At 41.3% G+C, this 17,016-nt stretch overlaps 1 protein-coding gene across 3 annotated transcripts in view; it reads right to left on the bottom strand.

Moving 5' to 3' along the window:
- Positions 1–14,906: 14,906 nt before the first annotated feature.
- The window catches only part of COL15A1 (collagen type XV alpha 1 chain), a 117,929-nt gene continuing 115,819 nt past the window's right edge, over positions 14,907–17,016 (bottom strand). For all 3 annotated transcript variants that reach the window (XM_042043413.1, XM_042043415.1, XM_042043412.1), the window contains one exon: positions 14,907–16,816. In XM_042043413.1, coding sequence (XP_041899347.1) covers positions 16,600–16,816 — 217 coding nt within the window. In that variant the 3' untranslated portion in view covers positions 14,907–16,599. The remainder of the gene's footprint in view (positions 16,817–17,016) is intronic.

The raw sequence follows: 17,016 nt of genomic DNA on the forward strand, positions 1-17,016 counted from the left end.
TGATTGGTCGCCGCGCCCCGGCCCCGCCCCCCGGCGGCCGCGGGCAGCCCCGACAACAACAGGCGGCGGGAGCGGGGCGCGACCCGCGCGGCCGCGGGTGGGTTGGCGGCGCCCCCTCCCGGGGGGGCTGAGGCCAGACCGGGGCTGTCCCGGCGGGAGAGCGGCCGCTCCGTCCCCTCGGTGCGGATCCCGAAGGGACTTGGGCAGTGGGCATGGAGCTTCCCCGCGCGCCCGGGCGCTGCGAGTGTGCTTGGGCGAGCGGCTGAGGCGCTGCCAGCGGCGGGGAGGGACCCGCTGGCAGCACTGCGTGCGGAGCCGTGGAGGCACCGGCGCCGCTGGAGGGGAGGTGCGGGAGCATGTGAGCAGCCCTCGAGTTGCCTTGGGAGCTGCGGAAAAGAGCGGTAGCGGAGGAATTGCTCCTCTCGGGAGGCGCCGCAGACGGGCGGGGGGAGCGTGCGGAGCCCCGGGCCGGTCCCTGCGGGGCCGCCGGCCGGGCGGGGGCTGCAGCGCACGGGCAGCGGCAGCTCCTGCCCCGCGCCCTGCGCTCCCGCGCACGTGCCAGCTCCCCGTCGCACGGAAAAGCCCGGCGCTCCCGCGGCCAGTCCTGCAGCCGCTCCGCCGTCCCGGAGCGGAGGGTTTGCTCTCCCGCAGCAGCGGGAGCCACAGCGCTGAGCCCACAGGCTTTGTCCCCGTGCGACGAAAGAGCGGTGCCAGGCACGGGTGCAGCGCCCAGCTTATTGCACAGTCGGCACGTAACTTCAGGAGTTAACTGGGAATCGGGAAGCAAACTCGCGCAGTCCAAATACCCGTCTGAGGCAATACCTGAATCTTAAAACCTGGGGCAACTGGGATCCACCTCGTGAAGAAAATTACCGTGACTAAGGTTGTTACTTCCATCCACAGCTTTATTAGCTTTGCATGGGTGGCAGAGCAGGACAGGCTCTCCTCCTTCCCTCTTGGGATCAACTAACCACTCTCCCAGCAGTTACCTGATCCATCCCACCCCTCAGCTCCATTACCTGACTGTTGCGTCTGGATCCTGAATCAGTTCAGAGTCCCTCAGCATATGCTTTTATACTCCTTTTGTTGCTTGTTTTGCTTGCAGTGTGACCCTCCCATCACAGGCCAAGATACGCAGATCACAGGTGTTTTTCCACGTTACTTGCAGTCGTTCTTGCAAGCCCCGTGTACTGTTCCTGCCAGATGGTGTCTTCCCAGTTCACAGTGTCCAGGACAGCACTCTCCACACTCCCCAGCACCACATGGCACACTGATCTCCTGCCTCCCTTTTACTTGCAGTTTTTCAACCAACACTGCTTTTATAAAGTCTTGTTTCTCCTACAGTACACTTCACCTGGATAAGAATCTTGATACTATAACTGTTCAAAGTGAGGTAAATATTAATTCTCTTTCCCTTTCTCCCTGAACAACGTCATACATAAACAGATTCTAGTTATATTTTCTCTTGCAAAATAACATTTTAATGACATGCACTTCACGACAGATATTGGACCAAATGTCTGGATTTGATATAGATTCATGCTGTAATGAACTACTGAAGCTGACAACACCAGGCAAACGTGTTCTTAGTTATCCATACGTAGAAATATTTAGAGGGCTAATCCTCAAATAAATATATTAGCTTTAGAAAGAAATACTGAAGCACTGTTAAAATTGCTCAAATCCCAAGACACTTTTTAAATTCATATGGAGCATTAAAACTATAAGCTGAGAAAGTTATATGCTCAGGGGGGGAAAAATCCAATATTCATTTCCCCATGGCAGATCTCCTGGGTTTAAGGATGGGTCACAGACTGTATCTCTGAAGGAAGGCAGGGAGCAGTAAGCAGAGCATGGTGGACGATTTTTTCAGGGCTCCCAGTTCAGTCCTATGGGGAATATTTTGAATTAACATCCTGAGTGACATTTGGCTGACAGACACAGAAAAATTAAAATAAATCAATAACTTGCAGGTAGCAACTCACCAACTAAGATGGATTCAGGTCACTTCCAAATAGTGTCACTACAAAGGGAATATTTTTTTGCCAGGTCTCACTCTTCTTTCCTATCACACATGAGGTAAAGACCACTACAGAAGAAACATCTAAAATTGTGTCATGCCTTGTCCTGATCCCTGGGTACCTCTCTCTGATCTTGTGTATATTAGATTTAAAAGCCAAAGTAAACATGGGCCAGAAGCAAAGCTACCGAAATGGGTTCGGCATGTCCAAAATCTCTCCTTTTCTTGCTATGCTTCCTTGTGTCCAGATTCTTAGGGCTGCAGCTTCTGGTCTTGATTAAGGTGGGGTCTAAGAACTTCTGGTTATGATTCAGACTCTTGATATTCAATGGGCTCTAGTAGACATTTGGGTCTTGTTCTTGTTGGCACCTTCCTCCATTAGCTCCCCCTTGTCACTGCAAGATGCATCCTGGTGTTTTTCCACCATCTTTCTCCCACTGTTACTTCTGCTGTCAATTCTCCTTTTCCAACATTTAGGTCTTCCCATTCCTTTTTATGAGCTTCGTAACTGCTTTTGGTGCAGCAGGGAGTTTGCTCATCTGGGCAATACCTGGCATCTTTAGGAGGGTTATAGGAGAGGAATTTAGATTCACTGGTTGGAATGCAACGTAGTTCATGTTACATGTCCTGTTTGGTTACAATAAAATCTGCCTTTTTTTTTGCTATACAAAATGGAGCAGTTAAATAAAAATTACAAAATAAAAATGATGGCCTGAGAAGATTTAAATAATTGGTTCCTCCCTATGCCTACAAACAAATCTAATGCCAATCCAAAGAAAATGAGATCTTGATGCCTGCATCTAGTTATTTTCATCCTTAAACATGCTAGTTAGTCAAGTGAGGCTAAGTCAGACAATGACACAGTCAGTAAAACAGTTACCAAGATATGCCTTTCTGTAAAGTGATATTTTATTCGAGAAGAAAATAACTATTCTGTGATCACAGATTCTTCAAAATTACAATAACTGCTTCGCTTTTTCCTGCCAAAATAGCAAGAAAACAATTTCACTGTACAAATTTGCCAAGTTCAATAGAAAGCAATGCATGACCATTGCATTCTTATGACATTTTAACTGGATTAATTAAATATCATTTTTCACTATTTCCTGTGAAGAAATCCTTAAAAGCACTTCTTACCTACTTCAATCGTCAGTGCTTACTGAGGATGGAAATAATGTCATCAGCGAACATATATTTAGAACAGGCAACCCCCCCCCTTTTTCCTGGCCTAATTTTTCTAATAAATTAATTAATTTATGACATAATTACATTCCAATTACAGAAATATGCAACAAAAATAATCTTTTTTTTTTTTTTTTAACACATGGCAGAACACAAAGCAAGATGACACAGAAAACCAACCTATCTGGATTTATGAGGTTTGTTTAAATCATCAAATTGATTGGACGTATTTGCAAAATTCTTGCTTTTTAGATTGAGTAAATCAGGTTATTATACAGGGAATATCTGCAATTTAAACACCGATTAATTTCTTTCTTCTGTTCTAGAATGTGACAGTCATACACATGTACAGCACCCACAGGGAGAGAGAATGAAACAATTAATCTTTACTTAGTGCTAGTTTTCTTTCTTGTGAGAATTATTGTCAGTGTATGCACACTACTTAAACTTTTTTTTTTTTTTCCTGGAAGATGTAAAACAAAAGAATTGCAGCTGCATGAAAAGTTCAAATGGAACTCTGTACTGCAAAACCTCCACAAAGAAAGAAACTATGTAGGGCATTGAAATAAAAGACATTTTGGAAAGGGACAGGTGGTGAGATAGACAATTATACAAACCAACTTATTCTATAGCTTAGTATTTGAGAAAGATCAAGAATATGAATGTTCTTGCATTAGAAGCTGATTTAGTTCCAAAAATGGACACCAATAAATGTATTTTTTTAGATTTAAACTGAAAATATATGGAAGTATGATAGGAAATAGTATTAATTTTGATGACTAAAAGTTTATTAGTCTTTTAGTGTAAGAGGTACTGTATCAGGGTAATAAAAGAATCTTTCTCTCACCAACAGTGTATACACAACTAGTGCTAAAGCAATAAAAAACAAAGGTATTGCAAAACTTCAATTTGTACAGTTTTCTGTCCATGGTAATTAGCTAAATGTTACGTTTGTTTGTTTGGAAGAACTATTCAGTACATCATGATATTTACAAATTACTTTCACCAAGGAATTCAGCAAGAGGAAAAGTACTGAATATATAACATTTACCAAAATAGAATAACTTATTGAAAAAACCCCAACATTGCCCTCCCCACCTAGTCCTTGATTTTTCCAAGCAGTTTTACTCAAACTGGAACAGAAAATATCAAAGTGCTTATTAGTGTGCAGTTTCTGTAAGTACACAAACCAGAAAGTTTCACAAAGGTCTGTGACCTTTCTGTGTCAGAGACAAGCAAAAGGAATCACTTTTCTGAAGTCACTGCTTTATGAAACATTCAGAATTACTCATTTTATAACCCTTATAAACATTGCCTGATTTGACTCATCAATGTTTCCAAAACTAAATACTGCAAGATCTTAGTTATTGAACACTCAGTTAATCATCTTCTTTAACAGAAGGCCAGTTAAAGCTTTAAGACATTTGAAGCCCTTTTTGCTGTGGAACACTCCGTATCCCGGAGTTTTGAACTGTGTGGCCCAGAAATGCACCACATCAGCACAGAGCTGCTTGATCCCTGCAGCTAACACCACCTTATTACACAGATAATGGGTTTGTGAACATGTTACAGTGTCCTAAGCTCTTTAAGCAGATCTCAGTGATGACAATTAAACCCCTTAGACTTGGTGTTTCATTCCAGCTTGTAGAGGCCATCAGCTGCTGAGCTTTTTTACTACACGTGTGCTAATCCAACTTCATTTGAAATCAGGCATGAACTATTCAAGGAGAGCAGTGTTGACTGCAAGTCTCCTTACAGAGAGGTCTGATTTATGCTGAAAGTAGGGAAATACTGTATGGTCCAAGACATGCTGCTAAACACAGCAGTGACTAGGAGGACCGGGTAGCTTAGGGAGTGGTTGCCAGAACAAAAAAGGCTGACATCAACCATGTCTGGAAATTACTTGAGACGGGTCGTCATTATCTGTTTGAAGGCCTTACATTGCTGAAGTAACTCTGTAACTTTGGTAACGCTGAAATGGCAGGGACATCTCACCTACAGCTACAGCAAAGGATACACTTATTAAACTAGCTTGCCACAGATTAAGAAAGGATTTTTTTTCCTGTGGAGGTACAGCTGTTACCTGTTTGGACACTACTCATTCCAATTTGATGGTGAAAGTAATAATTTATTTCATTCTGCTTATCAAGGAAAGTAATTTTCCTCCAGAGACCAGACTCAGTTTTGCCTAGAGTGGGGAAGGAGCAGCATGTGTAACCTACCAAAAGTTAACGGCTTTCTAGCAAGACACAGATCATGAGGTTTTCCTATTGTAATTCTCTGTGTACCCATCAGCAGACAGGCTTCCTGTGGGTTTGACACGTTTGACTACTTCCATGGAATAAAGGCTCATAGCAGACAAGAAATTTACTGGAGTAGGAAGTGGGAATTGGGGTGACAAGCTGCTAAAACCTCAAAATTAGACTTGGGGATCTAGATTACAACTTGGAATAAGCGTCATTTATCCTTAAAAAAACCCCCAAGTTTTTAAATAAAACTTTCACTTTGTTGTTGAAACAGCATTTCATTCAGTCGAGTATAAACTCAATAAAAATAAAATAAAAAAAGAGACAAGAAAAAACCATTTAATTAATTTAAATTAATAAAATCATATTTAATTCCCTAAAATTGCAAATGAGATAAGAGAGAGATTCTTCTATCACATGCTATAGGAATTCCTTGCTTTGCTGCAGCTTTTCTAGACTTGATATGTGCTCCTCATCCACTCATTCTTCAGTGCATGTGACTGTATGTTGCCTGAGGTGATAGCATTAAACTTTCTATCACAGTTCAGGTTCTACCAGGTTGTTTCAAAATCCTGTTTCTGTAGTCTCTCTAAGCAATATTGTCTGTAAGTTTTCAGTTGTTAATTTGCAAACAATAGCTAGAGTTCACTCTAAAGGTGCTGTACCTTGAGCAGTCCCAAGAGAACTGTATGGAGATTTTCTGTAATGTAGTTTTAAAAGGTGTTTTTTCCTTTAAATAGGTAATGGAATTTGTACCTATTCAGGAATAAAAACTGAAAAAGAGAAAAATAGGCTAAAGACCTGTTTGAATAAAATGACAAATTATACAGTGACAAGAAAGATGGTGGAAATCATTTGTAGAACTTTGTCCTTTACCAGTTCTTGAGCTATTAAGTTTCTAACTTTTCTCCAAGAATATGTAGTTTTGAGATTGCATAAGTCCTTGGTTATATCTACATTTCCAAGTGGCATTGTTAAGTGGGAAGACTTTTGCCACTGGACCTATACAGAAATGATAGCTCATTATGTTTTCAGGTCTGAATTAGCATGGAAATTCTCCTGAACAACATTTTCTGGTTGCAAATAACAATCACTTACTTCATTCTGTTTCTCAGAATTCTGTTTCTCTATTACAGCAGTCATTTTCCATCAGCCATATCCCTTGGGTATAATTCCAAAGGCTGACTTTTACCCAAGAAGTCTAAGTAGTCTGGATACTAGATTGCTGAAGAAACTGTCTCTCTTGAGAATTTAAGCATGTTAAATTAAAATTCTAGATAAACTAATAGCCTAGAACTTCTGGAATAGTAGTGGCAAAAACATTTTCACCACACCTGCACAACACAACTGACTGCTGTCAGTGGTGTTTAAAGGCAACCATTGCCAAAACCCAGGAGAAACGCATTCCTAATTTAAAGAGAGGACAATATTAAGGAAAAAAAGAGCATTTTAAACGAAGATCAGGAACATGTCCACCATGCCACTGGATTATTCTGCCAACAAAATACTGGAAATGATGGTAGTAACAATACATATTTGTTTGATCTAATGAAGAGTAAAAGATGGGAAAGGAAAAGCCCTCTTTGCCAAGGAGATAATTTCAGTTCAGCTAACTGGTCATGGGACTAATTTGCCAAAATTAATGATTGTATTACAAGACAGAAAATGAAGAGCCCAAATAATGTTCAAAATTCAGTAGGGCAAAAGACTAGAGCATCTCTATGTATCATTCTGATGCAGTTTAATTTTATAGGGGAGGTTACTCTTTTGTAGCTGTAGTTGAAGCCATGAGAAGTCCAGATTTTTTTTGAGAAGCTGAATGCTTTGTCTTTTTGCAGGATACATATTTTCTCAGAACTTTGCTGAAGGTTAAAGAACTGTGTAAATATTACATTTTGGAGACTGGCTGCGACTCTTTTTAAAATACAGTTTTGGTTTCCACTTGAATCAACTCTCAGAAATGGCTTGACCTACAAACACAGCAGAATTAGGTTGTTCTTATAGCCTGGCTAAGAAGAGATATTCTTCCTAGAATTTGTAGGATAACTGTTCTCTGAGTCTGAGAGGCTATTGGATTCTGCCTTGCCTTCTGCTGATACTTGCCCATATCTTATCCACAGGAACCAAATCAAAGAGCAAAATCAGAAAGGAACAAGTACCTTTTAGTTTTCAGGGTGTTTTTGATACATTGTGCTCTCTGTGGGGTTTCATGATTTTGAGGGTGGCCATAAGGAAGAATGCACGACATGGAACTCAAACGTGTTTGTATCTGGTTGAACTGACTTCAGTCTATTTTATCCTGGTACTTACTGAATTTTGATCTACCCCACACTATCTGTAACCTGCTCTAAAATGGACCCATTTATGTGGAACTTTTCTTCCATGAGTGAATCAGGGACAGAATTGCATTCATTTGGGCACTGTTCTCACAAACATGAGATCATCCTTTCTCTTGGGCCACACCATGCCTTAGTCATGCCTTGATGAGTAATCCTAGCTCTCGGGATATTGCTTTCCTGTGAGCAAAATGAAGAAGAAACCCTGTGAAAAGGAAACTGCCATAAGCCACTTGAGCCTGCAATGCAGTGTGTATTTGAACATTGCTACAAAAACTGTAGAGGAATAACTGGGTCTCATCAGGCTCCTGTCCTGCTCAGTACTGTTCTAACTTCATCCTGTAGTTAACTTCTCTGTATGCTTCCAAGTTGGCTTGAATGGCACAGTCACAGCTGCCACTGGACTTCACTGATAGTAATGAAAGACCCTGACAAGTTTTCTCAGAAGTAGTGGAATAGGTGGGTTGTTACCCCATTCATCCTCTGTATTTTACTTTGGGCTAAAAGAGGTTTAGACTTCTCTTGCTTATGAACTAAGACTAACTTTTGAGCAGGCTCTAATTTTGTATGAGAAAAAGTTGCTGCTCTACTTCTTATCTTGACCTGCCTTTGATTAAAATGGGTTTCAGTAGTTTAGAAGTAACTTAATTTAGATGTAGACAGCTAAAGTTGTCACTGTAGCTTTTTTGCACTTTGAGTGCTTAAGTTCTCTGCACAATGCGCAGAGAGATACTCACTTAAAAATTAACAGGAAGTTTTGAAGCAGGCTTGCCTAAACTTCTTCACTCTCTCCCCATAGTTAATAGATTCTATCTAGAATCAGCGTATTTCTGCAAAAGTATTCCTGGAAGCTGTTACATTTTAACACATTATTCTAGTGGAAAATAGATGTTTAATTCCCAAGTGATTTGTGCTCACAGACCTTATTTTCAAGACTAAGGATATATGGAGTGCTATTCTGAGTCTTTCCTACTGGAACTGTTTCAATAGTTCTGGATTCATATTCATGAGCTACAGAAAGATTTTTGCTCTTTAATAGCCTAAAGTGTCAATGACAGCAGGGTTGCCCACTGATGTCCACCTGTGGCCAAGGAGAAATTAGAGGACCATGGATCTTGGACATGGATACATAAATCCTTTTCATCACCGTGTTTGACATCTATCAGATTTAATTGGGCTGCTCTTCGCAGCTTTCTCCTCCTAGTTCACTCTCCCTTTTGTAGCTCTGACTGTAGCCAATCTTGTTTACTGCCTTCAGAGTTGCTTCAATAGAACCTACACAGAGCGGATAATTCTATATTTCCTCTAGCTTCTCATTCATAGAGTTCACCACAACTTCAGAGCTTTATTATCCCTCCTCCCCAGTCCTTTTGATTTGTTTTACCCTGCTCCCTTCCCACCTTATGTCTTACTGAGTGTACCAGTACAACAGGATACAGCTGTGAGTATTTTGATCCCTCCTCTGGGTTATTCATCAGTTTTCCTGAGCTCTTCTCTTGATGGTGTGCAATTGGGTTTTTGTAAGAAAGATACTGTGATTCAGTAACTTTGACAGAACGAGTAGCTTATTATCTGTCGTTATATAACACTCAGTTGAGAACAGGACTTTGCTCTTGTATGCCCAAGGCCTGCAGTGTACTCTGATATATCACCCATACCTAGGTTGGGAGAGCTGACTCTCTTTTTAAAAAAAAAGTGTGAACATTAGGAGGTGATTGAGTTAGATGCTGCTGACTTATCTTGCTTCTCTCCCCCAACATTTTGTTTTTCAGAACAGAGATCTTCCATCAGGAGATAAATTTTGAGAGGCCCAGGCCACAAATTTATTCTAGTTTTGGTGGAAATTACCTCTATCCATCAACTGGACACTTTCCTGACCTAACAGAAAAGAATCACAGCACACTATACCAACTTCTTGCCTTCTTAAAATGGAAGCATAAAACCTGGGCACAGTGCTGCACCTTCAGTTCATTTGCCTACAATTTGAGAAGATCGCGCTTTGAAGTTAGCTTAGCTGTACTTTGAGCAGGGAGTTGGATTAGATGACCTTCTGAGACCATTTCCAATCTAAATTATTCTACTATTGTAAGACATATCAAGCTACAGGAAAGCGAGGAGAGAGATAGTGACTAAGCATTTAACTACAAATCTTGATGAACTCTGGTTATTAATAGGTATTTTTTTACTTTTGGATAACAGTCTCTGTATGCCCATTTCTAATTCAGGAGGATTAACGCATGGAATCAATTTTGGCTGGATTTTAAGCTTTTGCACAAACAGCAGTTCCATGTCTGCTCTTTTGAATTTCTGTAAGCTTTATTTGGATGAAAATGAAGATCAAGATGGGAGTTCTGCAGCCTCAAGGATGAAAACACTTTTAAATAACCCCCCAAAATTTAAGCTGTGTCAGTGGTATATGTTTTAATTACTCAGATCAGTTCTGTCATAGCAAATTTTAGCATGCTCTTCCAAACTCTTCAGCCAATTAGCTTCTGTACATTGGTTTTGGCTCTGGATATCTGAGCAAAGGAGGCAAACAGTCTCAGGATACGTTTAAAAGACCTTGGCTTGTGAGTGTATGGTGTTGAAATTGATGTGTCTTCCTGATATGGGCTACCTCTAAATCCTGGATGTTTGAGATCAAGAACAGAAAATGTCCAAGATAAATTTGTGGTTTAAGAACAGCTTTGCTATAATGATAGAGAAACTTTGCCAAGTTGTAGTGAGGGAAAAAGCTACTGAGAGCAAGTCAGGTTCTTACTCTGTAGGCAGAATCAATGGCAATGAAATACAGTAGTGAATACTTCTGAAATAACCTGTTCACAGATGTACCCTAGGGACTTCCCAAGCCCCAGGGACTTGTGAAGGTTCAGAGCCCACTGGGTTATGCCTTCTTGGGAGGAAACATGGACTTCAAAATAATGAGATCAACAAGCTGGAAATTGCTTTGATGAAGCTGATGAACAATTCCCAATTCACTCAGCTGAAAAAAGGAAACGTAATATGAATTTGAGCTTGGTTTTGTTCAACATTACAGTAAGAATTTAGTAAACACAGGAGTTCAAACACACCACTCACCCTACCCTAATATGGTGCAGCATCAAGGGATGTAGCCTCACGTTTTGAAGTATCAGGTAGGCTTCTGGTAGGCTGGCTGAAAGGGTGGTGGAATGATATTAGGAACTCATGTTTGGTGTCTCAGGTGAATCTAAGCATACCTCTAGACTCTGAAAAGTCACTGAGAGGATGCTGCCGCCTCTAGAAGGAAGCCGCTCAGTACTCCTAACAGGCAGGCTGTACATAAACATGATGCCTGATCCAACATCTGGGGTAAAGCATGCAGACAAATGTCTTGTGTTGCCCTGTTTACTGATGAAGGCATCATGGTAGTAATCAGTTGTACAGGATGACTGCACCAGTATCCTTTAATTCTCAGATATTTGAAACATCCCAGCTCTGTGAACAGTCAATCAAGGCCCTAACTAAGGTGCTCATCAGTGTTGAAAGAGGTGAGCATAATGGAATGGGACAATATATCTATACACGGCTTGAGAACAAATGTGTGGGACAATGACAGCTGTAGGGGGTGCCCTGAATGAATGCAGTCTGGCCATAGGGTTTACATGAATGGAGAATGTTTGCAGGAGGAATGTTCGTTATTAAATTTGGCAAAAAGATGTAAAGAACCACTGACGTGTTTTCTGTGGGTATCAGACATGCATGTCCTGCAGCCACCCTACAAGTTTTCAGTGGGATGAGGACTCCAGTTATCCCTGAGACCAGGCACAACGCTTCAGCACCTCTGAGTACAATTAAACCTTTCTGTTCCAAAATAGGATGGCTCTTTCAAACTATCCACAACAGTAGTCCTTGGCACACACTCTCCCCAAAGTTATCCCCCAAAGAAGTGGTTGGAAGGATTACAAATGGCACTGACCACAATTGTGTCAGGAAATAGTTCAGCTGTCAGTCAGATGCGGTATTTCTGCTAATAGCTCTGCCTTGACTGTGATAATTTTCTAGTACAGTGGTAGCCTTGGGGATGAGACTAGCCTCAATTGAAACCTTGAAGCCTGCAAAATGAAAATATGTATCTGTAGAGCAAAGATAAATACCGGCAAATCATTTTTTGGAGGTTAAAACCAACCCATCCTCTAACTCAGTGGGGAGATAATGTGTTTCCAATAGCAAACCATCACTATCGCTAGGACCTCAATGAGTATGTCTGGAACCAAAGAAGGTCAAACAAAACACCTGTGAGGGGGTATTGGTGCTGGTCTGTGGAAAACATTGATATTATACTGCTATTCGTGTGAACATACTTGAAGTGCACAATACAAAACATACCTTTCCTGCAGAGGCAATGTCATCATCATCCTGACTTGAATTTGAATGTGATCTTAGGTACTTCTTATAAGGTCCAATAGGGCTGCCATCCCCTTTTCTGCTGAAACATTACTCGTATCCCTTAGACCAGCAGAGGGAAGGTTGTAAGTTACCTCTCATCAACACCAGGGTGTGATGCTGAATTGATATCACATGTATGTTGTGGCTTAACCCTGACTGGCAACTCAGCCTCACACAGCTGCTTGCTTACTTCCCTCAGGGTGGTGTGGGGGAGAGAACTAGAAGAGTAAAGATGAGAAAACTCATGGGTTGGGTTTGAGAGGTAAAACAAAAGCCACACACACAAGCTAAACAAAACAAGGAATTAATTCACTGCTTCTCCCATTGTCAGGCATTGTTAAGTCATAACCAGGAGATCGGGGCTGGATTGGAATGGTGACTTGGGATGACAAATGCCATTGCTGCAATTATTCCCCCTTCCTGCTTCTTCCCCCCATTTTATATGCTGAGCATGATGCCATCTGATATGGGATATCCCTGTGGTGAGCTGTCCCAGCTGTGTCCACTCACGACTTCTTGTGCACCCCCAGCTGCCTCGCTGGTGAGAGGCAGAAAAGGCCTTGGCTCTGTGTAAGCCCTGATCAGCAAGAACGAAAACATCCCTGTGTTAACAACACCGTTGTCAGCACACAGTCAAAACACAGCCCCATACTAGCTACTGTGAAGAAAATTAACTCTACCCCAGGCAAACTGGCACAATGTAGAAATTCCCACAGCCTGTGCTGTCTGTAACTCCATTACTCTCTTTTGCCCACGCAGGATGAAGAGATGTTCTGGCTTTGTGTTCCCTCTCCCCCAGGCAAAGTCTACTACTGCTGGCGCTGAGTCATCCACTCTGGGTGCACCTCCAGGTTAGGCTGTGTGTACATACAGCCATTAATGAGGCATATTAGGAGTAGGATAGGGTGGTGTTATGGTGTGGCGGTTTTTTTTTTTTAATATGGATACAGTGGAAGGGAATCTGGCAAGTAAAATTTTAGATCAACTGGTAACAGTGGAAGTGTCACCAAGGTGCAGAATAGGCCTTTTAAGATGCAGCAAATATCAGCCCTCTAACTGGTTAAAAAAGGGAGGCTAGGTTCAGATTAGAGGATCAAAGTACTTAAGTAGATGTTCATCTAGAAATATTTCTATCTCTGGGCAGCTACCATTGAAGCATTAAGGAGAGACAGCAGAGAGGAACTGTTAGAGTGCAGGCTCAAACTGTGTATCAGACAGCAAATAACAGCCAAACCCCAATCAGATGTTTTTAGGATGCATGCATGGCATTAATTCCAGTACTTGAACACCAAAATAAAGTTGCAATTCTAGCAACTAATTTTTTAAAAATCTAGGAGACAGATTCTCTTCTCCAAGACAATGCTGGAGTGAAAACAGGAATTGCAAGTGTTAATGCAGAGGTAATACCTAAATCTCAATGCCAAAGAGGAGGAACTGTGGAATCTTCCAGGCAGGACACACTGCAACTCATTCTTTCTTCTTTCACTGCACAGCTCAGAAGCAAGGCTGGCAGTCTTTGATTATACCAAAATGAGTTTTGTTAATTGTCAGTCCTTTGAGATGTATGTGCTGCACTGCAGAAACTCACAGGTTTGGCTTGATTATAGCAGCAATGGGAGGAGAAACTTCTCCTCTCACTGCAGTTCTGGGCAGAGCAGCACACTACTGATAGATGGTAGCATGACATGGTTTGTGATTGCCCAGAGAAAAGATCCCTGAACTGAGAAGGACGAAAGACCTGCTGATTACCTACTGCTAACAAAACCAGTGGGCCAGAAGATGATTTTGGGGTATTCACAATTCAGTACTATTTGGACTTCTACATTTATTTCTTGCGCAGTTACTGTTTTCAACCTTGCTCTAGTGCTCTCTTGGTGATTGCTTTGCCTTATACACAGTTTCTTACCTGAATTAGCAAACGTTCTTCCTTAAGTGCACCTGACCTTTGTGTTGGAATCGTGCTGAAAAAAGTACTCTTCTTTGATATAGAAAGCTAAAATATTCTAAGTATTGGGCTAATTTTTTTCTCTGTCATATCCTTGATGAATATTATTTTTTCTTTTCAATTATACTAGGGAATCTAAAGAGCATCACTGGCTTTGAAAAAAAGTGTGTGGTGTTGTTGTTGTTGTTGTTGTTGTTGCTTTCCCCAAGGGAAACTTCATTTTTCTAACAGATTTCTCATGCCATTCTCTGGTAAAAGTATCTCCCTTTGTATGTGAGCAACCCTGTGAACTCAGCACCACAGCAGCCCAGGTGGTGCATGGTTCATGCTCTGTATTCTGTTAAAGGATGTGCAATAAATTCCTGTAGCCTGCGGATCAATGTTAGAGGTGGAAAGCAAACACTGAGAGTTTTTTAGCAACTTATTGATGATGCTTAACCATTTCAGTTCCCTGCTAAGCTCTGTTCAGGATACAGAGACGGGTTAGCTCTGTGACAGGACTGGCACAAACATCTCTGGATGCATTTTGCTGGACCCAACTTAAACTCCAGTTCAGTATCTTCTAAAACCTGCATGTTTTCATTAGTCTTCTCTCATCCGCTTTCACAGAGCTCTTCTGTGTGATCCCATGGCCCCACCACCTCTTGTCACTGCAACTCCAGGCAAAGAGATAGCCCACTCCCCGAGGGTTGCTCAAGCTCAGGAGAGGAAGAGTAGGGACTGATGTGGATGACTGGCTGCAAGCAAAGACCACACTGGCCCGTAAAGGATTAAAAGTAGATGGTTCCTGCTTGAAGCAGGTAAAAGCACTTTATTTCCCCCTCTTGAACCTTCTGTGACTCAGAGTGAAACCCTGCTGTACATAAATAACTCTTCCAGCTCTGTGAACTGGAGGAATTTGGCACAAGCGTGCTCAGTATTTTAGGAAAGTCGACTATAAATGAGTGCAGTGAATTGTTATGCATACATTTTAAATGTAATACAAATAGCTTTTGCCTTATTACCATGTTGTATTAATGGAGTAATTTACATTTTTTACTTTTCCAGAAAAAAATGAAGATATCATTCAGCTGACCCTGGGAAATAAGCTTTTATAATCAATCAGAAAAATAAAGCTGGATTTCAAAATATTTAGTTATATAATTACATCATTTTAGTATTGTAAGCGTGATTTGCTTTTGTTTGTTGACAAAAGCTTCTAGTTATTTAACACTCTATTTGTCAGCAAATGAACATGTATTTCCCACACGGATTCTCATTTAAATCTTTAAAAAAAGGATAATGTGGAGTTTGACCTCCACAGTCACTGCCTGATAAAACATAAGTAAATACATTGTATAAAGTATACAGTAGACAAATATATCAGCAAAAGACTTCAGATATTTTGATGATACTGTTAGTGAAGAATATTACCATTTCCTGATCATTCCTATAATTGTTGCAGTTATTTTATATTAACAATTCTTTAATTATGTGAATGCCAGAAGGGTAAATTCACAAAAAGGAAAATCAGTTTACATATAACTTAGTGGGATAACAGTGTAGAACCTATTTTAAAGAAACCAGGGCAGACATATTTAATTCGTCAGTCTGACACAAAAGGAAACAACTTCCTCTAATATGCAATGAAATAAATAAAGGTCAGGTGGTTCATTTGTCTGCATTTCTTTGCTCAGTTCTACCAGTTAAACAGGATGTTTTCTATTAACATTGCTTTCAGGTTTCCTGGTAACAATAGCACCAAAATAAAGGCCAGATTTTGTCTTATGTGAAATTCACTCCTCCTGCATAAAGTCCTATGCCTAGAATCTGCAAAGAGAAAAGCTGAAATAAGATGTGAGAGCTGCTATATTTCTGTGTAACCACCAGGCTGAGATCCGTACAAGCTTGCAGGAATCAGGTACTCGGCTTCCACTAAAACTCAGAGGAGGTGAGCACCTTTGTTCTTAAAGCTTTGTTTTGCAAATGCGAGCTCTGTGAGGCATAAGAGCCTCCCAGTATTTGCTGTATACATGAGTATATATGAACGGTGCCTTAGGTATTCAAAATCTATGCAAGTGAAAAGGAGAGCACGGAGCATGCAGCTTCTCAGCTGTGAAGCAGCAGCAGCAGCCTTGCTGAGCCCTACTGCTTACAAGGCAGGCTACTGCATGTTCCTCACAGACCACGCTCGACTCATGCCCTTAGGTGACCTCCAGCTCAGGCAGAGGAACATGAGTTAACTGTTGGCAAACTTCGAACCGCATGGGGTTCAAGTGGAAGGAAGGGCTTTAAGCCAGCCATGTGTGCACTGGATGTTCCACCTGACTGGAATGTGGTTTGTGCTGAGGTATGTTTTCTCTGGCTATTTTTTTCCTGAAATGTGCAATTACAAAAATTAAAATATTTACATCATTACAAATGAAATTTCAGTGTCAGCTTTTTCTGTCGTCAAATGGAATATTCCTATGTGCAGCAGGTGAATTATTTTCCTTGGGGATCAGATACAAAACTGTTTTCGATACAGAGAACAATAAACTGATTATTACAGCTATATACTTTCTGGTCAAGAAGCTTCCCTGTGTTCAGCGGCGATGCTTGTCCCGTAGCTCCCACACCAGCTGTGTGCCAGGCTTCACAGTAGTTGCTAACCAGTCGGATCCCATTTGCAGTTGAACCGTGCCATATTACCTTTTGAGGCCTGAAAGGTAACATTAAGAAGTTATTTACTGGAAAAGTCTCTTTTGCTTTATTCAGATGCACACCTGTACGTGTGGTGATCCACATTCCTTGTGCTTGAAGCAAAGAGTGGTTAGGTAAAGATGAAGACAGAAAGAAGACAGGGAAAGGAGAACTGTCTCGGTTTTGAAAGACAGGTGTCTGCTAAGGAAGGCAGAGGCC

The sequence above is a fragment of the Corvus kubaryi genome, unplaced genomic scaffold, assembly GCF_017639235.1.
Source record: "Corvus kubaryi isolate FWS band 111438036 unplaced genomic scaffold, C.kubaryi_AGA036_p1.0 37398, whole genome shotgun sequence".
Taxonomy (NCBI): domain Eukaryota; kingdom Metazoa; phylum Chordata; class Aves; order Passeriformes; family Corvidae; genus Corvus; species Corvus kubaryi.